Source organism: Anabas testudineus, chromosome 13 (assembly GCF_900324465.2).
Source record: "Anabas testudineus chromosome 13, fAnaTes1.2, whole genome shotgun sequence".
Classification (NCBI taxonomy): domain Eukaryota; kingdom Metazoa; phylum Chordata; class Actinopteri; order Anabantiformes; family Anabantidae; genus Anabas; species Anabas testudineus.
In genome coordinates this window covers 25,660,998-25,688,585 of record NC_046622.1, presented here as the reverse complement: position 1 = coordinate 25,688,585, position 27,588 = coordinate 25,660,998, and the positions used below count along the sequence as shown (strand labels likewise).

At 42.6% G+C, this 27,588-nt stretch overlaps 1 protein-coding gene across 3 annotated transcripts in view; it reads left to right on the top strand.

Annotated features, from left to right (window-relative positions):
• LOC113167994 (CUE domain-containing protein 1) overlaps positions 1-27,588 on the top strand; it is a 46,579-nt gene that overhangs the window by 17,132 nt on the left and 1,859 nt on the right. For 2 of the 3 annotated variants that reach the window (XM_026369031.1, XM_026369014.1), the window contains 6 exons: positions 31-292; positions 7,679-7,735; positions 8,391-8,471; positions 9,864-9,957; positions 10,479-10,537; positions 18,099-18,159. In XM_026369031.1, the coding sequence (XP_026224816.1) occupies positions 31-292; positions 7,679-7,735; positions 8,391-8,471; positions 9,864-9,957; positions 10,479-10,537; positions 18,099-18,159 (614 nt within the window). The remainder of the gene's footprint in view (positions 1-30; positions 293-7,678; positions 7,736-8,390; positions 8,472-9,863; positions 9,958-10,478; positions 10,538-18,098; positions 18,160-27,588) is intronic. The other variant, XM_026369023.1, reaches the window with a different exon arrangement.

Below are 27,588 nucleotides of genomic sequence, written 5' to 3'. Positions count from 1 at the left end.
CTAATATCTCTTCTGTCTTTACCTTATCAGAGTTCTCACAGCAGTGTATTCCAGCCTTCTTCATCATCATCTGCTTCAGTCTCCTCAGTGAGTCAGTGGGCAGCCCACTCCAGTACTTGGTCTGGAACGGCACAAACCTGCAGAAGCTCTGGTGTGATAGCAGGGGCTGCAGAGCAAGACAAGAAACTGAAGCAGTATCTGGAAGATGAACGCATCGCCTTGTTCCTGCAGAATGAGGAGTTCATGAGAGAGCTACAGCGCAACCGAGAGTTCCTCGTTGCCTTAGAGAGAGGTATAGCTTTACTTAACTCATTATACAGGATATTATTTCCGCATATAACCGCATTTCTTATCTGTTTTTGGTGGAACAATGTTGTACACTTTGTATGTATTAGTGGAAATACCTCATAAAATACATTCACAGTGGGCATGTGAGATAACTTAGAGGGAGTATTGAGGGACTGTCCTTTTAGACGTCAATGTTACTGAAAGTTCCCTGTGGAGCTGATTTCAATTTAGTTTATTTATATAGTGCCAAATCACAACAAAAGTCATCTTAAGACACTTTACAGCAGAAGGTTTAAGACCTTACAAAATAAAACTGTATGTACTATAGAATTATAAAGAAAACCCAACAATCCTATTTGAGTAAGCACTAAGCGACAGCGGACACGAAAAAACTTTATTATTAAATAAACCCTTTAATGGTATAAACCTACAGCAGAACCAGACTCGGGGTGGGCAGCCATCTGCCTCAACCAGTTTGGGTGACTGGACTACCATCGGTATTTTTCAGACAGGCTGCTCCTCAATATCTATGGAACGATTGAGAGAGTTTCAGTGACAGCAGAGTCCCTCGGAGCCTGTGGCGGGGGATACAGATCATTATTCAAGATTCAAGATTAAAAAAACTTGATAAATCCCAGAGGGAAATTGTTTTGCCTCATTACCATTGTTCTCAACACAGACAGAAAGAAAAGGAACTACAACCAGGAAAGATCCAACACCAACATAAATACACATAACCAATAACATCAAAATAGAAAAACTCAATATATATATATATACAGAATATGTAAAATAGACAAATAAAATTGGGTCAATATATATACCCTATGTGGATTGACACATAGGGTATTCCCCAACCCCTTAAAGAGGGGGGAGGAATTGTACAGATTGATGGCCACAGGTAGAAAGGATCTCCTGTGGCGCTCTGTGGAGCATTTAATGTTAATAAGTCTTTGGCTGAATGTGCTCCTTTGTCCAGCCAACAAACTGTGCAGTGGGTGGGAGGGATTGTCAAATCAAGTCAAGTCAAGAAGCTTTATTGTCATTCCAACCACATATAGCTGAAGCAGTACATAGTGAAATGAGACAACGTTTCTCCAGAACCATGGTGCTACATAAGACGGTAACAAGACAGAACATTGGGCTGAGGACTGCTAAGTAGTCCTAGCCACATAAAGTGCATCCTGTGCAACCTAGTGCAAACAGTGCAAGAACACAAAGAAAAAGTGCAGACAGACATCTGAAGACAGTGCAAAAACAGAACACAAAACAGCAGCGACCAGTAAAACTATGGTGAAAATTATGTGCAAGAACACCAGAGTCAAATGATTTGTGCAAAGGATTGTCCAGGATTGAGAGGAGTTTGGACAGCATCCTCCTCTCAGCTACAACATGTAGAGGGTCCAGCTCCACCCCCAGAACAGAGCCAGCCCACCTGATCAGTTTGTATAATCTGTTAGTGTCTGCCACCTTCAGGTTGCGGCCCCAGCAGACCACAATTCAATTCAATTCAGTTTTATTTGTATAGCGCCAATTAACAACAGAAGTTATCTCAAGGCTTTTAGAGGAAGAAACCTCTAGCAGAACCAGGCTCATAGTGGGCGGCCATCTGCCTCGACCGATTGGGGAGAGTGGAAAGAGAAGAGAGAAAAGAACAGCAGGCAATAAAGACAACAACAGGCAGCAAGAACATTGGGCAGGTCAACTGGATTCTGGAGATGTACAGCTCCAGGCTGAGGATACCTGCAGAAAAGTACAGAGAGAGGGAGACAGAGAGGAGGAAACACAACTACAGGAGAGATAAGACACAAAGTTAATGATGTGCAATGGTGGCATTTGCATTGATATAGGAGAGAGGAGAGAGGAGAGGAGCTCAGTTTATCCAGAGAGTTTCCCCAGCACGCTAACCTATAGCAGCATAACAGCAGCGTCAATAAGAGATGGTTCAAAGTCACCTGATCCATCTCTAACTATAAGCTTTATAAAAAAGGAAAGTTTTAAGTCTAGTCTTAAATGTGGAGGGGGTGTCTGCCTCCCGAACCTGAACTGGGAGCTAGTTCCACAGGAGAGGGGCTTGATAGCTACAGGCTCTGCCTCCCATTCTAAATTTGGAAACTCTAGGAATCACAGGTAAACCTGCAGCCTGAGAACGTAGAGTTCTGCTTGGAAGATATGGAACTATGAGTTCTTTAAGATAAGATGGAGCCTGATTATTAAGGGATTTATGAGTGAGGAGAAGAATTTTAAATTCAATTCTGGATTTTACAGGGAGCCAATGGAGAGAAGCTAACGTAGGAGAAATATGATCTCTCTTGCTAATTCCAGTCAGAACTCTGGCTGCAGCATTTTGGATTCACTGGAGGCTTTTTAATGAGTTATTAGGGCATCCTATTAATAAGGAATTACAATAGTCCAGTCTGGAAGTAACAAATGCATGGACTAGTTTTTCAGCATCACTTTGGGACAGGATGCTCCTAATTTTAGCAATGTTTCTCAGGTAAAAAATACAGTTCTAGAGATTTCTTTGATGTATGAAGTGAAGGAGATATCCTGTTGTCAAACAGGATATCTCCTTCCGACTTCCCGAGATTTCTTAGAGTATTACTTGAGGCCAATACTAAGTCATCAATGGTGAGAATGTGATTAGACATAGTGTCTCTGAGATTTTTAGGTCCAAATAATCCAGGCCTTTATGTCTTTTAAGCATGCTTGAGGTTTGGCTAATTGATCAGTTTCTCCTGGTTTCCTAGATAGGTATAGTTGGGTATCATCTGCATAACAATGGAAGTTTATAGAGTGCTTCCTAATAATATTGCCTAAGCTGGACATATATAAAATGAAAAGAATCGGTCCAAGCACAGAACCCTGTGGAACTCCGTAGCTCACTTTGCTGTGCATGGAAGAATAATCATGTACATGTACAAACTGAAATCTATCTGATGGATACGATTCAAACCACGCTAGTGCTGTTCCTTTGGTCCCAATGACATGTTCCAGTCTGTGTAAAAAAAATGTTGTGATCTATAGTGTCTGTACTATCATGTACTCTAAATCCTGACTGGAAATTTTCATACAAGTTATTGCTGTGCAGGTGGTCATATAGCTGCTTAGAAACTACCTTTTCAAGAATTTTAGAGATAAAGGGCAGATTGGATATTGGTTTATTATTCACTAAAACCCCTTAGTCCAGTGTGGGCTTTTTGAGTAGGGGCTTGACTACAGCAACCTTAAAAGCCAGTGGTACGTAGCCTATTTGTAAAGATAGATTGATTGAAAGGTAAGACATCTTTGAGGAGTCTAGTCGGGATGGGGTCTAAGTGACATGTTGATGTTCTAGAGGAATTAATTCCTGAAATTAATTCAGAATGATCTACGGGGAGGAAGCAGTCTAAGTACGAGCGTGCTCTTGCAGATGAATCTAGAGTTGTTGTACAGTCTCTGCTGTATGCAGGGATGATCTGATAAATTTTTTCTCTAATAGTTATGATTTTATTTGTAAAGAAAATCAAAAATCATTGCTGCTGAGAGTTGATGGAATACTAGGCTCAACAGAGCTATGACTCTTTGTCAGCCTGGCTACAGTGCTGAAAAGAAACCTGGGGTTGTTCTTATTTGCCTCTATTAATGAGGAGTAATATGAGGTTCTAGCTTTACAGAGGGCTTTTTATGTTTAGGTCTGGGGTTGATTAACAAACTTGAGTGGAAGACTGCTGCTACTCCTTCACCCCGACCTGTGTTTCTAGGAACATGATAATTAATATGACTTGAGGGGGTCGACTCATTCAGAGAGACATATTCATCCTGCTGCAGCCAGATTTCAGTAAGACAGAATAAGTCTATTTGATGGTCAATTATCAAATCATTCACTAACAGGGATTTAGACGAGAGAGATCTGATATTTAAAAGTCCACATTTGATTGTTGTCTTGTTATTTTGTTCTGAGAGAGGAGTCATCTTTATTTTTATTAGGTTTTTATGAATAACTCCTCTTGTGTTTGTTTTAGATATAAATCATTTAGGTGCTCGGGGAGCAGACACTGTCTCTATAGGGTTATAGTAGTTTTGGGGGGGTGAAGGCTGTAAGGAAGCTGCAGAGAGGTGTGTAAGACTGCGTCTCTGCGTCCTGGGCTCCACTCTGACATGTCAGGGTTTAGGTCGTCTAATAAACTCTGCCATATTCCTAGAGAGTTGATGGGATGGATGCCGTCTCTTCTAATCAACCCAGGTTTTCTCCAAAAAGTTCTCCAATTGTCTATGTAGCCCACGTTGTTAGCGGGACACCACTTAGCCAGCGGTTAAATGACGTCATGCGGCTAAACATGTCGTCACTGGTCAGATTGGGAAGGGGTCCAGAGAAAACTACGGAGTCCGACATCGTTTTGGCAAAGTTACACCCCGATTCAATGTTAATTTTAGTGACTTCCGTTTGGCGTAATCGGGCGTCATTAACTCCTGTGTGAATTATTATCTTACTATATTTACGTTTATCCTTACACAGGAGATTTAAATAGGACTCGACGTGACTTGAACCTGGTCGTGGAGAACCTTGGGCAAGTGTCTAGGGATATGCTTCCTACGACCTGTCACCCAGCCGGTCTGACTTTCCGGCTGCTCGGGAACTGCCGGGGGACAGCTAACAGGAGCTATGCTAGCTGGCTCCACACTGGCTACTGGGACCTGACTAGCTGGCTTGTTTTCCACGGTGCGGAGCTGAGTCTCCAAATCACTCAGCCTCGCCTCCAATGCTGCAAATAAACTACATTTATTACAAATTCCCTTCTCACTAAAGGAGGCCGAGGAGAAACAAAACATATGGCACACCGAGCAAGAGAGAGCAGGAGGAGAAGCAGCCATGGCTAACAGAGTTTAGCTAGCAGACCTCACAACACAAGAAAACAAGAGTATTAAGTATTATGAATGGCCCTTAAGCAACGCAGGTGTATGTTACAACTCTTACGCCAGTAGTGCTTTTCACTAAAACTATGAATTTAGTTTAAGGTTGGTTAAAGTTAGCAAAACAATCAGAGCAACTGAATAGCAAGTCAGCGTCGACAACAGGAAGTGATACGATATGCCTACCGTAGGAGGAGCAGCAGGTGATCTGTCTCTGCCTAAAAGATGACACTGGCCACCACAGACTCATAAAACATCCGCAGCATGGTGCTGCAGACGTTGAAGGACCTGAGTTTACTCAGAAAGTACAGCCGGCTCTGAGCCTTTGTGTACAGTGCTGCTGAGTTCTTAGTCCAGTCCAGTTTTTTGTCCAGGTACATTCCCAGGTATTTGTACTTGGACACGACCTCCACCTCCTCCCCTGTATAGAGAGAGGGATGACAGGACTGCCAGATTTCTTCAAGTCCATCACCAGCTCCTTTGTTTTATTCATGTTGAGTTGCAGATGATTGAGTCCACACCAGTCAACAAAACTGTCCATCACACCATGGTACTCTGTGACATCTCCACCCTTAATACATCCTACAACTGCAGAGTCATCAGAGAACTTCTGAAGATGACAGGACTCTGAGTTGTACCTGAAGTCTGAGGTGTACAGGGTGAAGAGGAATGGAGACAGAACTGTCCCCTGTGGACAGACCACAGTGTCAGCCACACAGTTCTGAAGGCGGGCATACTGTGGGCGGTTAGTGAGGTAGTCCATGATCCAGGAAATCAGGGGAGTGTTGACCTGCATGTTTTTTAATTTCTCTCCCAGCAGTGCAGGTTGGATGGTGTTGAATACACTGAAGAAATCAAGCCCCCAGGCTTGTCCAGGTGGGTGTAGGTGCGATGGAGCAGATGTATGATGGCATCATCCACTCCAATATGGGATTGATAGGCAAACTAGAGAGGGGGTCAAGTGAGGGTATGACCAGAGGTCAGAGGGACTCCAGGATTAGCCTCTCGAAAGCCTTCATAATGTGTGACGTCAGAGCCACTGGTCTGAAGTCATTGAGGGCTCTGGGACGTGGCGTCTTATTCTGGGGAACCAGGGACGACTTTTTCCACCCAAGAGGAACACTCTCCAGTTGCAGGCTGAGGTTGAAGATAATAATAAGGAACACTTTATTGATCCCCTTGGGGAAATTGTGGGTGGACAGCTGCTAGACTACAGGGTTTCGGTGTCTTGTCCAAGGGTAGCTCAGCGAGTAGCTAGGAGGAGCCGGGAATTGAACCACTCACCCTGGGGTTTGTAGGCGACTGCTCTACCCCCTGAGCTACTGCCGCCCCTAAATGATGTGTTGGAGAACACCACTTAGTCAGGAGCACAGGCTTTCAGCACCCTTGGGCCGACTCCATCAGCAGCTCTCTTCTCACCTGCTCAGCTGAGATTGTTAGGGTGGTGGCTAAGTTGTGTGGGGAAGGGACTGAGGAGGGGATAGTGAACTGAAGTGGGCTCTGTGGCTCAGCCTGGAATCGATTGAAAAAAAATTATTCAATTCGTTGGCTCCGTCCACTGTCCCCACATTCTCCTGGCTGCTGGACTTGTAGCCAGTGATGGTTCTCATGCCCCTCCCTGGTGTTGTTATGTTGAAGACTCTGTTCCAGTTTTCTCTTGTAAGTCTCCTTCCCCTCCCTGATCTTGACAGACAGCAGTCTCTGGACCCTCCTCGTTGCTCCCTGTCTCCTGATCTGAATGCTTTCTTTTTGTCATTCAGGAAAACTCTCTGGGCAAATAATATGGACGAATTCCCACAGCCAAAAGTTCAATATCAGGGCTGCATACACGATTACGTTAATGAGAACAGCAAACCCCCCTCCTCTTCTCTTACCTCTCGCCTCCTGTCCCAGCCCACGGTGCTGAAACCGTCTGTATTAACACTGGAGTCAGGAATACCATCATGCAGCCATGTCTCTGTGAAACACATCAAACTACACTCTGCAAAGATTTTGTCCATCCTCACCAGAGCTGTCAGTTCGTCCATCTTAACACCTTCGCTTACTTTGAGGCACAAAACAGCACCACTGCACAGAAAACTCCACCTCCTCCTGATGACCAGGTGATTACACTGTCCCCAGACAAGGGGGGGGGGGCTTCGGAATGGTGGTAATCCTATTACGATTAGTCATTCTGTCTCCATTCTAAGACAATAGTTAGACTTTGTTTGTTCTAGGACATAACTTTATGCACTGAACTCACACAAATGTTTTTGTAATTCTTTTTTTTTTTTGCTGTGAAAAGGCTGACTTCTTAGCCAAGACATCTTATCTAAAACAATATTGGTGTTGAACGAGATGTGTTTTATTGGTTATTCTAGTATAACAATGCCTAGCTGTTGTTGTATACTGTTTACTGTTTACTTTTTTGTCCGGTAAAGGATTTCCGCTCCCATACCAGAGCATATCATCTTTAGGTTGCTCACATGCTTTTATAACATTTTCTCTTTCTTTTTAGATCGCTTGAAGTATGAATCAAAGTCAAATCATTCATCTAACATGGAGATTTCAACAGGTACACATGACTTATCAAGCTTCCTTTGCTCTGCCAAACTATTTGCTACTCTGTCTTTGCACATTGAATTGTACTTGATAGAGGATATGCATAGATATACAGTATATAAACCCATATGTATATACTGTATGTCTGTATGTATATGTTCATGAGAGGATATGACTTCATTGCAGTTACACTGAGTGACGATAGCTGTTTGAGTGACTTTGAAAACCATGACCCACAGAAACTGAAAAACACATGTAATTTGGGGGAGCATAAATATAGATTAAACAATAAATCTGAAATGTCTGGTCCAACTAAAACTGAAACCAACACAAGGTGCCCCATAGACATCAAGATTTTTTTAGTTAATTCAGTAGTTTGTGCTTTGTTAAGGAGTGTTTCACATTTCTGTCAGTCAAATGTGAAAGAGATTCTGTTTTACTCCTTGTTTTGTCATTTGCATTGATTAATGCAGCCAGATTGTTTTGCCATTTAGTCTGAGTGATGGAGGCATGGTCTGGTGGGAAAGTGAAATCATACCCTCTATACTGGTCTTTGTGGGTGTTTACACTGCTTGTGTTTTTTTTATTTTAATTTGTGCTGCTGACATCACAAATTGCTTGTATGAGCATATTAAAGTGTACAGTGAAATTGTTCTCTATGTGTGCAGCAGAACAGTTGTCTGCAGCTTCAGCGGAGGCCATCTCAGATGACGCCCTTTTCAGAGACAAACTCAAAGTCATGGGAAAATGTAAGTCTCCCTAGAGTGCTACTGGTGTTTTCTAAGAATGGCAATATTTTTGAGATAGGGAAATAACAGTATGTTAAATTCATCATTTGGTATATGTTTGTAGATTAAAGCTGATCAGAAGCAAGCTACAGTGGCAACAAAATAATCAACAATTAACAGTTCATTTGTAGTTCTTTATGGTGTTTTTTAATGACTTTTCATCTGTCCCAATGTTATTCCTCTCTCCTACACTGTCCAGTACAACTACATGCAAACAGCTATTGTGCAAATTAGGCAATGACTTAATTTGGCTTTTAGGACAACCAATAGCTACTTTCTTTACTAGTAGTAACACTGGTCTTGCCTCTTTATTGCAAAGTTGTAAATTTTGTAAGTTGAATCTATGAATCCATTTGCACTCAGCTTTACTACATTCTCTTTTCTTACTTGTAATGAGCTAAATTTGCTCCTTTGATCATTGTGAGCGTAAGACTTTTGTTAATATCACTATTGCAATTGAAAGAGTAAAACCAACCTTTGGCAAGCAGAAAGCATTGTGAAAAAATGCTATTTTCAGAAATTAAATTGAAAGAGTAAAACCAACCTTTGGCAAGCAGAAAGGATTGTGAAAAAATGCTTTTTTCACAATGCAAAAGTGTTAATAACAAAATAACACCCCTGAACAGAGTGTATATGCTAAGGATTTTTTAACAAAGTATTTGGTGACTGAACTGAGTGCACCTTTCTCTTTGTATTGCCTTTGTAAAAAATTGAAACTAAATTTGTAAAGTACAAAATTATAAAAACTGAACAATATCCATGAAGATGAATACAGCACATTCATAATTAACTTAAAAGCCAGTCAGGCCCCTGATTTTTTTTTGTTCTGACAAAGTCACTGGAGCCCTAAGACCTGCTGTACCGTCAACAGTCCGTGATGGTGATAGGTTTGCATGGAAGGAAGTGCTTATATGAGGATAGTCCTGAACCTTAGATTAAGCACAGTGAATGCAATGGACCAGTGCCTGTTTGTAGATTATTTATGACAAACATCCTTAATTTCTTTCTGTTTTTCTGTAAGACTGCTGCATGATTTGTTTCCATAAATTTATAGGTGATGGAGCAGATGTGGAATCAATACAGATACATATTTACCAATGTAACCTAGGGCTGCCAAATGGTGGATCTAAATTTCATAGGAGGATCCCTCTCTGGCTTATCATTCCAAAAGCAGGCACACTATTTGAACTTAGCCAGCCAAACCAGCAGGGCGTACACTTGGTTGTACTGAGGGCTAACCCTACTAGCATCATTAGTCTAACTTACTTTTATTACTGACAGTAATTGTTGGGGTGTTCTTTTAAGGTCCTTGTCTAAAGTAGGTAATGATGTTGGGTATTTTCTCACATTCAGCAACAAGAAAGAAGCTGTTTGAAATTGCCAGATCCTTCTCAGAAAGGACAAAGAGGAGAAAGTCGAAAAGGAGGATATTCCTGAAGCATCATTCATATCCTTTGTCTGGCCAATGTTCCTTATTAATGTAAGGTAGAACAGTAGCCAAATCTTACTTAATTACCACAACCGTATGACCATATGAAATCGCCTATGATTGTCTTATATCATGGTCAGTCTTAAATTAGGAATTTCAGATTCTGACTGTCAACTGACAAATTGTTTAAAAAATGTTATGTTCCTTCCTACTGTTTGTAAGCTTGATACAGATGTTGAAGTCTTTAATAACATGCATCTACAGCAGTGCTGATTGGAAACAAATTCCACTGACTGTTTCTAGTTTTGGCTATAGTTGTAAGCACATTTAAAAACTGGAAAGAAAGATCAAGAAATCATAAAACATTTAAAAAGTGAGAATGATTTTATTCAGCAAATACAAGCATTTCTTTTCATTAACATCATTGAAATTCTAAATTCTCTGCATAGGTCACTTATAACCATAATTCATCAATATGAGCACATATATCATCAGCCATAACTGAGTCCATTGGTTTTCTTAACTAAGCTCCTTTCCAGTTTTGGCATAGCCAACTCAACAGCCAATCTCCTTGATGATGTAGAGGGAAACATCTGTGGTAAGAAATGCACATCACCCACACAATTAATTTGAAATAATAAAGCCATGGTTTTGCATCAGGGTTTACTGTTTCCACATGGGGCAGCTTTCCACCCATCTGAGAGAGAATAAACTTTTGTCAAAAAGTGTTTGATGACTTTGATCTTTGACCTCAATGAGATCATCAGCAAATTTAAATGAAAAAAATAAAAAATGTTTTATTCCACAAGCTGCCTCCCTATAGAAGGAACTAATTCCCTAAGGTATAAGTGACATGGAGGTTAGGTTCTTAACATAGACGTAAATAGCGATTAATATGGTGTGTGAAAACACTCTGGGCAAATAATATGGACATCTATATTAACGCTGGAGTCTGGAATACCATCATGCAGCCATGTCTCTGTAAAACAAGAGACTGCACTCCGCAAAGATTTTGTTTATCCTCACCAGAGCTGTCAGTTCATCCATCTTATTGTCCAGTGATCTCACATTGCCCATAATCGAAGATGGGAGATGCGGCTTAAATCTACTCACCTTCTCTGCGCTTCGCTCTTCTCCGTTCTTTATTTCCTCCTTGCCATTTTTTGCCTCGTTGTCCACTTTCTAATCTCTTAGAAATGGACGTTTAAATTCCCGGACAAAGTTTGATCTTTTATGCCTGCTGTCCTCAGTACAATCAGCTGATCCTAAGTGAAAACAAAGGAGCTGGCTCCATGGTATTTGAGCAGCTGCTGCGTCTTTTGGATGAGTGAAAGTATGACTCCAAGGGTAAAAACTGAGATAAAAACTCTCCCGAACAACATGATCTGACAGGGTATAACTTAATTTCAAAACTAGTTCTAGTTCTGCAGTCCTCACTTAGAGTGCTTTTTTATCAACTGCCTTCCCTTTTATTCACCGCGGGAGTTTGCCTCGTTTGTTCTGGCCAGCGTTTACATTCCACCTCAGGCCTGTGTAACAAAAGCGTTACAGAACCTGGCTGACCACATAACAGACGTGGAAAGAAAACATCCAGACTCCCTGCTCATCATCATGGATGATTTTAACAGAGCGAGTCAGAGCCATGAACTTCCTAGATACAGGCAGCATGTGAAGTGTCCCACCAGGGATATGAACACACTCACACTCACTGTCTGCTTCACCTCATCCCAATTTACAGGCAGAAGTCTCAAACCGATAAACCTGTGGTCAGGATGGTGAAAAGGTGGACAGAGGAGTCAAAACTGGAGTTCAGGGCTGTTTTGATTGCACTGTCTGGGAGGTTTTTGAAGCTGTAGTGAGAGACACCCACAAGCTCACTGACATTGTGACATCTTACATCAGCTTTTGTGCGTCAGGATCAAAACTTTGCGCACATTCAATAACAACAAGCCATGGTTCACTCCGGACTTAAAGAAGCTGTGCTAGGCCAAGGAAGAAGCCTACAGAAGTGGTGACCGATCCCTGTACAGGCAGGCCAGAAACAGGCTGACAAAGGAAATCAAAGCAGCTAAAAGGAGCTATGGTGAGAAGCTGCAGAACAGCTTATCAATAAACGATCCTGCGTCAGTCTGGAGAGTCTGCGCTGACCAGCTGGCGCCGATCTTCACTCAGATCTTCAACCGTTCTCTGCAGCTATGTAAAGTGCCCAACTGCTTCAGACAGTCCACCATCACCAGCCTGAACGACTACAGACCTGTTGCCCTGACTTCTGTGGTCATGAAGTTGTTTGAGAGACTGCTGATGAACCACCTGAAGGACATCACAGACCTCCTGCTGGACCCCCTGCAGTTGGCCTACAGGAAAAACTGGTCGGCTGATGATGCAGTAAACCTTGGACTCCACTACATCCTGCAGCACCTGGATCTCCCTGGCACGAATGTCAGGATCCTGTTCATGGACTTCAGTTCAGCCTTCAACACGATCACCCCTGGAATACTCGACCATAAACTGACCCAGCTCACCGTACCTGCTCCCACGTGTCGGTGGATCAGGAGCTTCCTGACTGACAGGAGGCAGCAGTTGAGGCTGGGCAGCATCACATCTGGCATCCGCACCAGCACACCGCAGGGGTGTCCTTTCTCCACTGCTCTTCTCCCTGTACACTAATGACTGTACCTCAGGGAACCTGTCTGTGAAACTCATGAAGTATGCAGACGACATTATTGGACTGATGCGAGACGATGATGAGTCTCCATACAGGCAGGAAGTGGAGCAGCTAGTCCAGTGGTGTAGTCAGAACCAGCTGGAGCTCAACACGCTCAAGACTGTGGAGATGACGGTGGACTTTAGGAACAACCGCCTGCCTCCCCTCCCCCTCACCATTCACAATACCACAGTATCTACCATGGACTCATTCAGGTTCCTAGGATCCAAAATCTTTCAGGACATGATGTCGTCCTCCCACATAGAAACAGTCCACAAAAGCCTCACCAGAGGCTGTACTTCCAGAAACAGTTCAGGAAGTTCAGTCTGCCCCGGGAGCTGCTGACCATGTTCTAAACCGCCATCATTCAGTCTGTCCTCTGCACCTCCGTCATTGTGTGGTTTGATTTCAGCCACCAAGCAGGACAGGCACAGACTGCAGCGGTCAGCGGTGATCTGGTCAGCAGAGAAGATCATTAGGACTGAGCTTCCTTCCATTCAACACCTGTACCGGTCCAGACTCAGAAAACGGGCTGTCAGCATCACTGCTGAACCCACACACCCTGCTTCAAGCTCCTCCCCTCTGGCAGGCGCCACACAGCTATAGCCGCCAGAACCACCAGACACAGAGTGAGCTTCTTCCCCCAGGCTGTGTGTAAGCTGAACTCTCCAATCCCATAAAGCAAGGACTCCATGGGATATAGGGTGCTGTTTATTATGTATATAATTGCAATTAACTATGTAAATAATTAATGTTTCATGCAACCAGAGGGTGCAAAAGACGGAGTCAGACCACATCCAATTCCTTGCTTGTCCTGTGCAAACTTGGCCAATAAAGCTGATTCTGATTCTGGAAATCTGGGAGTCTCTTTATACAGGGGGAGGAGGTGGAGGTCGTGTCCGAGAACAAATACCTGGGAGTGTACTTGGACAACAAACTGGACTGCACTAAAAACTCATCAGCACTGTACAAATGGCTCAGAGCCGGATGTACTTTCTGAAGATACTCAGGTTCTTCACTGTCTGCAGCACCATGCTGCGGCTGTTCTATGAGTCTGTGGTGGCCAGTGTCATCTTTAATGCTCTGGTCTGCTGTGGCAGCAACATGAAGGTGGCTAAACAAACTGATCAGGCAGGCTGGCTCTGCTCTGGGGGTGGAGCTGGACCCTCTACATGTTGTAGCTGAGAGGAGGATGCTGTCCAAACTCCTCTCAATTCTGGACAATCCCTCCCACCCACTGCACAGTGTGTTGGCTGGACACAGGAGCACATTCAACCAAAAACTTATTAACATTAAATGCTCCACAGAGCGCCACAGGAAGTCCTTTCTACCTGTGGGCATCAATCTGTACAATTCCTCCCCCCTCTGTAAGGGGGGTGGGAAGTGATAGTTGTGTCGTATACTTGCTGTCATTCCACAATAGGCTATAAATATTGACCCAATTTCATTCTTCTATTTTACACATTTTACATATCCTGTATGTCTATTGAGTTTTTCAGTATTGATGTTATTGGTTATGTGTATTTATGTTGGTGTTGGTTGTGGTTCCCTTTCTTTCTGTCTGTGTTGAGAGCAACTGTAATGAGGCAAAACAATTTCCCTCTGGTATTAATAAAGTTTTTTGAATCTTGAATATCTTGCATTTTGACACAAGTAGTGACGTAAAGGCCAGCGCTGTGGAGCACTTTATCAGCTCTTTGCAAGACCTCATGTGGCATTATTTTACAACCAAGAATACAAGTGAATATGTATCCACGTAGTTCAATTTCATTTAGTGAAAAGCTATAACAATAGTTACCACAAGATCATTAAAGTAGGATTCGTATGAGTGACGAGTGATAACCTTATTCTATCCTATACCTATCCTTCAGGTATTTCAAAATACCTGAAGGATAGACTCTTCATCAGAGCAATTAAAAAAAATTTAAAAACAAACTTATAGATGAACCTAGCATCACATATTTGCACAGATTTTTTCTTTTGCACATAAGCTAGGTTTAGCCTGTCTTGATTCACTGTGCTTTTTTTATAACAAGACGTATGGCATGTTTAGTTCCAGTCATTACAGTACTGCTGATTTGGAGATTGTTGTCTACAGTTTGGATTGCTACAGACAGCACGAGAGCATCTTGTGCTCAGAGCATGAGAGCCTGTGCAACCACTTGTAACTGGTAAAACACAATTCACACAGATATAGGCATCCTAAAAACCCCTTTAAGATTTTTGATGCCGTAGTAATGATCATTGTGGAGTAAAATGAACACTGTTTTGCCACCTATTTTCCGACCGGTGGTAAATATTCTGAAATCACTATGCCCGTGTTGCCTGTAAAACGCTACAATATTGCAATTTGGAGCTCTTTCAAATTGACACATATCAGCCAATGTAACGTGCATAACATTGCCGTATTAAGTAAGACCCCTCACCATTTAAGGAGAATTCTATATGTCAAGTTGCTTATATAAAGTCATTTATATACAGGTTTTCCTTATCTGTATATTGCTGCTCTTAGAGGGGGTCTTTCTGCATGTGTAGTCAATCCCCCACCTCCGTGCACATTGGGCAATCCCCCTCATGGTGGTTATCACACTGTCTCTCTTTCTCTTTAAAAAAAAAACAAAGAGACGTTACCAAGGAATTTTTTATTATTTGGGGACTTATTTCGTTACAGAACACTATTTTCATATATTAAACTGTTGTTTTATAGTTGATTTAATAATTCTACACCTAAAGTCTTGTGAAAACTCAAACAAAAATCTCTCTGTTGTTTTAATACATTTATGTTGGAATGTTTTTCTATGCTCGACACCTAGGATTGCTTTGCAAATTATTATTATAATTATAAATTATTGTGCTAAATAAATATATATCAATCTCTCTCTCTCTCTCTCTCTCTCTCTCTCTATTTCTGCTGTTTTAAATAATTTATGTTAGAATGTTTTCATTGCATTGCATTACCTCTGATGCACCGATCTGACTATCAATCCCTCGCTCCATCCTTCCCTCACTTGTGAACAAGATGGTTAAATTCCTCCACTTGAGGCAAGATCTCTCCTCCAACCTGGAGAGGGCAGTCCACCTTTTTCCAGTTAAGAACCATAGCCTCAAACTTGGAGGTGCTGATTCTCATCCCAGCCGCTTCACACTCGACTGCAAACCACCCCAGTACACATTGAAGGTCCTGGCCTGATGAAGCCAATAGGACAACAATCAACTGCAAAAGGCAGGGCTGAAATCCTGTGATCCCCAAACCAAACTCCCTTCTGCCCCTGGCTGCGCCTAGAAATTCTGTCTATGAAAATAATAAACAGAACCGGTGACAAAGGGCAGCTCTGCCGGAGTCCAAAATGCACTGGGAACAAGTCTGACTTATTGCCGGTAATGCAAACCAAGCTCATACTGCATTGTACAGGGACCGCATTCAAGATTCAAAAAACTTTATTAATCCCATAGAACAGCCCCTAACAGAGGGCCCCACACTTTTTGAAGTACTGGTTGGGCAAACTCCCATGAACCCTAGAGCACCCTAGTGAGGGTATAGAGCTGGTCCAATGTTCCATGACCAAGGCGAAACTGCATTGTTCCTCCTGAATCTGAGGTTCAACTCTTGGCCTCTGTTGTTTTAATTAATTTATGTAAGAATGTTTTACTCTGATCTGCACTAGGGTAGCTTTGCAAACTTTAATTGCGCTATATAAATATATTTAATCGCTCTCTTTCACTGTCTCTGTTTAATTGCAAGGGGGTAAAATTAAGCATCTGCAGGGGGTGGTTGTGATGTGCCTAACTCACAATATTAGGCACATCACAATATCTAGGAAAGACAGATAACATGCATTGTTCCCATATGTTCTAGTATGTTCTAACATAAATTAAGTGGCGACAAATGAGGATAAGACTGTGGGATGTTCTCATCTTACGAGTACGAAAATTGTGTGTGATCTCTGAACTACCCTGAGCTTGTGCACTTGTGTAAGATGTGTAGATGTTATGCACAAATGAGAAGGAATCAAACATGTATGTATAAAGATTTATTTTATTAAAAGTACAAAGAAAGGTTGACTGTCCTGTATGTCTGCCCTGCTATGGACTGGCGATCTGTACCCCCCTCTCGTTCGATTATAATTGGGAAAGGCTCCAGCACTCCCGTGACCCACTCTTGACTGTGCCAGCAGACCTAGTACAGTTGTTTTGATGCATCCATGTCCTTGCAGATGACCTAAAAAAAATACTACTATTCAGCGATTGGCGCTGTAGAGATATCAAATTTGTTATCCTCTGGATGTCTCATGTAGAGGTTGACCAAATCTCAATAAATCTATTTGGGGTCAAATGTAAAAGTCATCAACCATTTATGGACAGAAGCCATCTCCTTATTATAATGCAGAGCTGAGCTTTAATTTTGTTGAATTTTAAGTAGTAAATTAAATTAAGTTATTAAGTGGAGAGCTGTACTGTACCAGAGACACTCAATTCGGAGAGTGCAGACAGGAGGATTTGGTGTTGTATAGTGTTTAAAGGTTGCGTACAGGTGGAATGGGATTAACACAGAGAACTGACCTGCAGCTTTTGCAGTTTGCAGGGACTCTACAACCATCAGGAGGGCCCTTTCTGTAGAATGACCACTCCTGCAGCGAGATTGACTAAAATTTGTTTTAAGACTGCTTGTTCAAGAATGTTTGTGAAAAATAGAAAAAGAGAGACAGGTCTAATATGTCTTTCCACAAGGGAGAGGCTGACGGTAGGCTTTTTAAACATTAAACTAATCCAGGTGTGTTTTAATGTGGTAGAGGGAAAGGTAGTAATAGTAGTTCTGGGAATACCTGGGTACAGTTGTTTGTAGAAGAGTCAAGAAGATAAGGATCAGAGGCAAGATAGTAGGATGGCAGTAGGAGGGGAGAGTGGAGAATGAGGAGAGAGATACACTGGTGCATGAAATAGTCAGATTAGTCTGCGGGAGAGAACTGGAAGCTCGTGACCGCCACCTTATTCCTGAAGAAGTTGTCTGTAGTTGGGGGATAGGAGTGGGGTATTGTGGTATGGAATAAAACTATATTTAACTATAAAATTATTTTAGTATTAACTAGAAATATCCATTGTTAGTAGCAAGCAATGGCCTGGTTATAGCTTTGGTTATTGTGCTATTACTTAATTGTAACATTTTTGTAATTGAAATATAAACTATTATTTTGTTTTTATGTAAGAGTTGTGTGGGCTTAGTGTGGCTTACTGTGTTGTAAAAGTCCGACCAGAAAACATACAGTAATAAGTAAGTAAAGTAAAGTAAAGTAATAAAGGCTCTGTCATTATCTCTCTAGGTTTTGGTTTGTTCTCTACCTCTTTTTAGAAACAATTTATTTCATTTATGTTTACTTTTATATCTTCAAGTAAACAGAATTAATTCATTAAAAATGCACATATAACTTTGTTAATACATTTTTCTGTCTGCCTCCAGAGGAAGAATCTAAAAGAGCAATCACTCAGGAAGAGAATGAACACAAAGTGCAACTATCATGGTAAGACACTCATTTCCAAAATGGGCCTCAAATAAGAGTAAAAAAGTTGATATTGTAATTAATAGCAAAAGAATCAATAGCATCTCTGCATTTGATGTGAAATATGATGCGAATCTGGAATCTGATGTGTTAAAGATACATATGCAGCACCTGGTGGTGCAATGAGATTCGATTCACCTCCCAATCATGATGCAATGCAATTCAACACAATCTGATTCAACATAGCACAATGCAGTGTGATACAATTTCATTAGAAGTTGCAAAAGAATGATGTTGTGCAATACAATGAGTCTGAATATCTACTTATCAAATAAAAATAAAACCTTTCACAAACTTCTAAGTTCTACCTATCTAAGTGTTTTCTATCTGTACACCTTTGATACACCTAACTCAGGAAATGAAGGGTGCTCAAAATCAACAAAAACATCTTTTAAAAAATTTAAATTAATTAATCTTAAATTCGGTATGTAAAACTATGTGTTTTTAAGCAACAATTATTGTTAAGCTAACTCAGTGAGCAGCAGAAAGAAATTCCACAAACATCCTTTACACTGTACCTGCTTACAAAATAAAAACATGTAAACTAGTGGCACTGTTAGCAAGTTAAAAACATTTTGCTGAGTACTGGGAGTAGCATTTGGAAATGAATCTGAAATTAAGGTGGGGGTGCTGGGGCACCGGCAGAGACCTCCACAGTCACACTGTGACTTCGGGTGAGTTACAAGGTTAGTTGTCCAACGTATGAAAAACTGATTGTTTCTCCTCTATAACCTGTAGTTTTGAAAAACATTTGATTTGTAGTTTGGGATATTGGGTTTGCCACATTTCTGAATAAAGGCATTAAACAATGCCATATACTTGATCTAAAAATCAAGTACATGGGATTTTATAAATACAGACATGTAATAACTGACTTCTTTCCAAAATCTATTCACAGCTACTCTACTGATGTAATCAGCCAATTACATTATGTTGATGTTTAACACACTTTTCAAACACAATGACCAACTCTCTGCTCATAAGTAAATGTCCGCATGCAATTATTCAGGCATACCAGGTCGTTATCAAGAATGTATAGCTTCGTGTAGTGATGTCTTGCAATCCCAGAATTCCTCAGTAAACTGAAAATGTCACCATGTTGCCAGGAATAATGACAGTTGACTCATCAACCTGTAATCAAAAATGTATTGCACTTGTGTGATAAGTGCAATTAAAGCAAGGGTAGGTGGTTATCATAAAGACATAATTTCATGAATGAGGATGTGCCTTTTAAAGTTAAAAGGCAAAGCTATGTTCAAAAAATCTTTTTATTGCTTTGTACAGCCAGGGCGTTTCCAGGTACAAATACCTGGGAGTTGGTGAAGATTCTCAGTCGTCCATGTGAAGTTATCTAGAAGTTGACTCATGGCAACTGGACTTCCTTTTGTTGGTTGAAACGTTGCTACTCATCCAAGTAGCTTCTTCAGTCTGAAGATAGTTGGTTAGAAACCACAAATTTATGCTCCAGGTTTGGTTTCACTCCAGCCCTTGGCCTAAATAGGCTCGTTAGGTGAAACAAAGGAGACTGTGAAGGATGTAATGGTCACACCTCTACCCAAACCCTCTTAACACCTAAAGTGGGTCGGTACCTGGGAGTGTACTTGGACAGCAAGCTGGACTGGACAAAAAACTCTTCAGCACTGTACAAAAAGGCTGAGAGCTTGATGTACTTTCTAAGGAGGCTCAGGTCCTTCAACGTCTGCAGCATCATGCTGTGGATGTTCTATGAGTCTGTGGTGGCCAGTGTCATCTTTTATGCTGTGGTCTGCTGGGGAGCAACATGAAGGTGGCTAAACAAACTGATCAGGCAGGCTGGCTCTGTTCTGGGGGTGGAGCTGGACCCTCTACATGTTGCAGCTGAGAGGAGGATACTATCTAAACTCCTCTCAATCCTGGGCAATCCCTCCCACCCACTACACAGTGTGCTGGCTGGACACAGGAGCATGTTCAGCCAGAGACTGATCAACATTAAGTGCTCCACAGAACGCCACAGTATATGCTTTCTACCTGTGGCCATCAATCTTTACAATTCCTCCCCCCTCTGTAAGGGGTGGGGGAAATTACAAATTCTTGTCATATATCTGTTGTCATTCCACCCTTGACTTTAATTATTGACCTATTTTTATTCATCTATTTTCATCCATCTTACATATTCTGTATATATACTGAGTTTTCTGTATTTGTATTTGAGTTGGTGTGGATCCTTTCTAGTTGTGGTTCTCTTTCTTTCTGTCTGAGTTGAGAGCAACTGTAACAAGGCAAAACAATTTCCCTCTGGGATAAATTAAGTTTTTTTAATTTTTAATCTTGAATTAAGTGTGCATGTCTCTACTCAGTGTGCATATCTGTACTTATGCAGAACTGTAGTCTATGCTTCACTGCATTTTCGGTTTACAGTGGCAAGAAAAACTCTAGGAATTTTATGGTGTTCTGCATTAATTGGTCATAAAATGTGCTCTGAACTTCATCTAAGTCACAACAATGGAAAAACACAGTCTGCTTAATATAATACTACACAAACATTATATGTTTTCATGTTTTTATTGAACATAACATGTAAACATTGATAGTGCAGGGTGGAAAAAGTATATGAACCCCTAGCCTAATGAATTCTCCAAGAGCTAGTTGGAGCCAGGAGTGAGCCAACCTTAAGTATAATCAGTGTGATGATATTGGATATGTTGCTGAAAGCTGTCCTACCTCTTTAAAAACACACACCAGTTTTAGGTTTACTGGTTTCAAGAAGCACTGCCTGAGTGAACCATACCTTGCAGAAAAGAGCTCCCAGAAGACCTACGATCAAGAATTGTTGACTTGCATGAAGCTGGAAAGGGTTACAAAAGCATCATGTTCACGTGTCCACGGTAAGACAGACTGTCTACAAATGGAGAAAGTTCAGCACTGTTGCTACACTCTCTGGTCGCGTGGTTGTCCTGTAAAGATGACTGCAAGAGCATAGCGCAGAATGCTGAATGAGGTAAAGAAGAATCCTAGAGTGTCAGATAAAGACTCAGAAATCTCTGGCACATCCTAACATTGTTGTTGACACATCTACAATAAGGAAAACATTAAACAAGAATGGAGTACATGGGAGGACACCACGGAGGAAGCCATTGCTGTCCCAAAAAAATATTGCAGCACGTTTGAAGTTTGCAAAAGAGCACCTGGATGTTCCACAGCACTACTGGCAAAATATTCTGTGGACAGATGAAACCAAAGTTGAGTTGTTTGGAAAAAACACACAACACTGTGTGGAGAAAAAGAAAAGGCACAGCACATCAAGATCAAAACCTCATCCCCACTGTAAAACATGGCAGAGGGAGCATCATGGTTTGGGGCTGCTTTGCTGCCTCAGGGCCTGGATGGATTGTTGTCATTGATGGAAAAAGGAATTCCAGAGTTTATCAAGACATTTTGCAGGAAAACATAAGACCATCTGTCCGCCAACTGAAGCTCCGCAGAGGATGGGTGATGCAACAGGATAATGACCCAAAGCATACAAGTAATTCAACAAAAGAATAGCTTCAGCGGAACAAAATATGCTTCTTCTGGAGTGGCCCAGTCAGAGTCCTGACCTCAACCCTGCTGTGGCATGACCTTAAGAGAGCCATTCATACCAGACAACCCAAGAAAATTACTACACTGAATCGTTGTGCAGGTCTGATCTGCAACTACAGGAAAGTTTGGTTGAGGTTATTGCTGCTGTAGGAGGGTCAACGAGTATACTTTTTCCACCCTGCACTGTGAATGTTTACATGTTATGTTCAATAAAAACATGAAAACATATAATGTTTGTGTAGTATTATTTTAAACAGACTGTGCTTTTCTATTGTTGTGACTTGGGTGAAGATCAGAGCACATTTTATGAGAAATTAATGCAGAAAACCATGAAATTCCAAAAGGTTCACAAAGTTTTTCTTGCCACTGTAAATCCCTCTCAACCACTAATGGGTCCAAGGGCATTGTAGCATTGCACATCTATGCCCAAAAATTGAGACTGACTGATTTCACCAGTGCCACTTCATTGGGGATTTCATCCCCCATAATGCCGTAGCCTGTAGTTCAGCCAAAAGATGATGGTATTTGTATATTTTCCTAATCGTTCCAAATATATTAAAACAACTTTATTTCTGTGTGGTGCTGGTACCACCAGACGACCTTCCCTGGTTGAGCGCAGTGGACGGGAGGGGATGTAGACCTGAACGATTGAATTGAGATAAGATGGAGCTGTGGAGTTAACCACTCTGTGGGCAAGAGACAGAGCTTTGAACTTGATCCTTGCAGCCACCGGAAGCCAGTGCAAAGATCTGAAGAGCGGTGTGACATGAGACCTTTTTGGTTGATTAAAAATGAAGCGTGCTGCCGCATTTTGGATCATCTGGAGGGGTTTGGTCGTGGATGCCGGTAAACCCATCAGTAGTGCATTGCAGTAATCCAGGCGAAATAAGATCAACGCCTGTACAATGAGTTGGCTTGTGTACTCCGTCAGATAGGGTCTGATCTTTCTGATATTGTGGAGGGCATATCTACACGACCTAGCGACTGTGGCGATGTGATCTGTGAAGGTCGGCTGACTTAGTAGGGACAATCACCGCAGATCCAATGTTAATGCTGATGTTGTGTTGAGTTGAAGGTCTGGCAGGGAATACTAGAAGTTCAGTTTTGGGTATGTTGAGTTGAAGGTATCTTTTTCTCATCCAGGCACAGATGTCAGAGAGACAGGCAGAGATGCGAGATGAGACAGTTGAGTCATCCGGCGGAAAAGACAGGAAGAGCTGAGTGTCATCTGCATAGCAGTGATAAGAAAAGCTATGAGAATGGATGATAGAGCCTAGAGAAGAAGTATAGATTGAAAAAAGAAGAGGACCAAGGACTGAGCCCTGCGGTACACCGGTGGTTATGAGAGTCAGAGACACGCCCCTGCCAGGATACCTTAAAGGTTCATTCGGACAAGTATGACCGAAGCCAGGCTAGAGCTGATCCAGAGATGCCCAGGTCTGAGAGTGCAGTCATGAGAATCTGATGGTTCACAGTGTCAAAGGCTGCAGATAGATCTAATAGAATAAGGACAGAAGATTTACCTGCAGCTTTTGCCACCCGTAGGGATTCCACAACAGTCAGAAGTGCGGTCCCTGTGGAGTGACCACTCTTGAAGCCAGACTGATTGACATCAAGGAGGTTGTTCCGGGAAAGAAATTCAGAGAGTTGATTGAAGGCTGCACGTTCCAGAGTCTTGGCCAGGAATGAAAGAAGAGAGACCGGTCTGTAGTTCTCCACAAGGGAGGGATCCAGAGAAGGCTTCTTCAACAATGGAGTAATCAGGGCCTGCTTGAATGAGGTGGGAAAGGTGCCTGTTGTGAGAGAGGCTTTGATGATCTGTGTAATGGCTGTTATTAGTGTTGGTGCGATAGCCTGAAGAAGAGTAGAGGGGATCGGATCCAGAGAGCAGGTGGTCGGGCGATTGGAGAGGAGGAGAGTGGATACATCGTCCTCTGACAGTGTTGAAAAAGTGAAGTGAGATGCATCGTCAGGTTTAGTAAGCAGAATGTCATTGTCCGGAGGAGAGAACTGGGAGCTGATGGCTGCCACCTTGTTGGTAAAAAAGGAGGCAAAGTCGTCAGCTGTGAGACAAGTGGTGGTGGAGGTGGGGGTGGATAGAGTAGAGATTTGAAAGTTGAGAACAGCTTTCTGGTGTCTGTGGTGTTGCTGAGGTTGTCCTGGTAGTATTCAGTCTTCACCCTGGTGACACTGTAAGAGAAAGATTGAAGCAAATCCTGATACTCAGTTAGAGCAGGTTGAGACTTGGATTGGCGCCACTTCCTCTCAGCACTCCTGAGCACCGTGCGTTGTTCACGGATCTGGTCAGTGAGCCACGAGTTGGAAGCTGAAGGACGAGCAGGTCTAGTAGATGTCGGGCACAGACTATCCAGGCAGAACGAAAGAGTATCACAGAGCCTGTCCGTGGCTGCATCGGTGTCGTAGGTGGATAAAACCTGCGATGAGGGCAGCGCTGCAGAAACCAGGGAAGAAAACTGCTCTGGGTTGAGAGATCTGAGGTTGCGGCGGAATGTTTCCAATGCAGTGGAAGAATGAGATGCATTGGAAGAATGAGATGTCATCTACAGTGCAATTTCGGATCAGAACGAGGTCCAGGTTGTTGCCAGCTTTGTGAGTTGGAGGAGTGGAGACTAGTCTAAGGTCAAACGTGTTCAGAAGAGCGAGCACGTCAGATGCCTGTGGTTTGTCAAAGTGGATGTTGAGATCACATAAGACGATGAGAGGAGTGCCATCTTCAGGGAATTGAGACAATAGCATATCCAGCTCGTCACAAAAGTCCCCCAGCTGGCCCGGCGGTCGGTAGATCACAATGATGTGGGCTGTGTTCGGTGCTGTAATCCTAACGGCATGATATTCTAAAGAAGACAGATTACTAAAGGGTGCCATAGTGAAGAACTTCCAGGTATCGGCTATTAAGAGACCAGTCCCCCGGCGTGATGGGCGAGGAGTGTGAGAAAAAGCAAAGCCGGTGGAGATTGCGGCTGGGGTGGCTGTGTTTTGCGGAGTAATCCAAGTCTCCGTAAGTGCAAGCAGCTGAACAGCTGAGGTTGTAGCAAAAGCTGGAATGAAGTTCGCCTTGTTCTCCGCCGACTGACAGTTCCACAGGGCAAGAGAAAAAGAGGCCGGCGGCGAGGTGTTCTGGATGAGGGGCCGCAGGTGGGAAATGCATCGTCCTCTCGGAGAACTCCATGTCCTGCGTCTGCCGAGGAGAACTGGAATCTGCTGAAAACACATTGGAAGAAAGGAGACAGAAAGGCTTTCCGAAGCGGAAAGGGTTAAAGTGAAGAGAAAGAGAAAAGTGCAAATAAAGTTGGAAACCTTGCGTCTTGCGGTGTCCTTGCTCGGTGGACTCGCACAGGTAGACTCGCAGGTCTTTACCCAAATCGGTCTTCACACAAAGAGGGCTGAACACAAGGGCTGACGCTCCAGCAAGACAGGTGCTGTAAATACGGTCGCAATGGGCTACGGCTGAAACCGCCCCCGGTAGAAACCAATCTAATTTGTGTGCCTTTGTTAGGTCAAAGGTGTGAATGCTCGGTGATTACACACATAGATCATGGAATGCTTGGAACTGTACAAGATCAACAGGACTCTAAGACCTTCATCCAGAACTCAATGGGAAAGTGTAAAACAACCCCAGAGGCCAACTTCAACCCCACTGCAGTTCTGCATATGCCTGAACCCCGTCAGCCAGATCATCACCAAGACTAGCTACGGATACCGACTACGAAATGCCACAACCATCAGCCACCTCCTCAACATGGATGACATCAAGCTGTATGCCAAGAGCGAATGAAACATCGACTCGCTGATACATACCACCAGGTTATACAGCCAAGACATCAGAATGTCATTCGGACTGGATAAGTGTGATCGGATGGTAGCAAGGAGAGGACAGGTAGTCAGAACTGAGGGGATAGAACTACCAGAAGGCAAGATAGCAGATGTTGAGGATAGCTACAAATACCTTGGAATCCCACAAGCAAATGGTAACCACGAAGAGGCCGCAAAGAAAACGACAACAACTACAAGTACCTTCAAAGGGTGAGACAAGTCCTGAGAAGTCAGCTGAATGGGAAGAATAAAGTCTGGGCAATCAACACCTACGCCCTCCCGGTCATCAGGTATCCCACAGGAATAATAAGCTGGCCAAAGGAGGAGTTGAAAGCCACTGACATCAAGACAATGCATGGAGGGATTCACCCCAAATCCAGCACCCTGAGACTGTATGCTAAGCGGAAGGAAGGAGGCAGAGGATTAGTGAGCGTCAAAGCCACTATTCAGGATGAAACAACTAAGCTCCATGAAAACATCAGGAAGATGGCCCTAATGGATGGCGTGCTTAGCAAATACCTCAGGCAGCAGGCTCCAGAGCAGCAAGGGAAGGAAGAGGAGGAACCCTCATGGAAGGACAAACCCTTGTACAGTATGGTCCACTGGCAGATAGAAGAAGTGGCTGATGTCGACAAATCCTACCAGTGGCTGGCAAAGTTGGACTGAAAGTACAAGATTGATAGAGGCTGGGATCTACTATACCAGGCAGGACCTCAGGTGCAGGCTGTGCAAAGATGCCCCTGAAACAATCCAGCACATAACAGCGGGATGCAAGATGCTGGCAGTCAAGGCATTTTTTTTTTTTTATTTAAGTATCAGCTAAAACTTGAAAGTGTATGAGTGAATAAATTCTTGCATTTTGCTAAATATTCAAGCGTGATGATTCATTGTAATTACTAAAAGCCATATGCTCAGCCTGTGGATATAATTATTGGTACTTTGTGTTAGTTTTATTTTCAGTCAGGCTTTAGGTAGACTTTAAAAATGAGGCATTGCTCCACAATTACTTCTTTCTCATGCACCCTCCTGTTATGCACATTTACTCTAAGAGAATAGTTTTTACTCATCTGTTGAAGTAACTACCTTTATAGGTACTAAATTAGGTGCTAATCATTATTGACGCACACTAGGTAGTGTAAATCCGTCATATGTCATTATGCCATAACATTGATATCGTGAAATTACACTTTTATTTTGAAGTCCTCACTGGAATTGCAGTACGTAAAACATTGAACAAGCAGGGTGTCTATGGCAAGACACTACGAAGGAAGCCGCTGCTTACTAAAAAGAACATTGCTGCACGCCTGAAGTTTGCCAAAGAGGACATGAACACTCCACAGCAGTATTGGCAAAATTGTTTGTGGACTGATAAAACTATATGAACTATTTGGAAAGAACACTAGAGCACTACATTTGGCGTAAAAAGAGCACAGCATATCATCATGACAACATCATCCGAACTGTATGGTGGAGGAAGCATCATGTCATGTGGGCCTGCTTTGATGCATCAGGGCCTAGCCAACTTGCAGTGTGATTGGGGGAAGATAATTTCCCAAGTGTATCAAAGAATTCTTCAGAATAAAGTCAGAACGTCTTTACGTCAGCTGAAACTCTGTAGGTTTGCAACAGACAATGACCCAAGACAAACGGGGTGGCTGTGGCTCAATAGGTAGAGCAGTTGCCTGCGAATCATAGGATCAGTGGTTTGATTCCTTGCTGCTGTGTAAATGGTCTGCACTTATATAGCGCTTTTCTACCTAGCTGGAACACTGCGTCTCATTCACCCATTCGCACACTCAAGCACACACACACTCCCACACCGATGGCAGAACTGCTATGCAGCTGCCCTGACTCACCAGGGGCAACTTGGGGTTCAGTATCTTGCCCAAGGACACTTTGGCATGTGACAACGCAGCCGGGAATCAAACCACCAATCCTATGATTGGCAGACAACTGTTCTATCTATTGAGCCACAGCCACCCCTAATTGAGCCCTAAT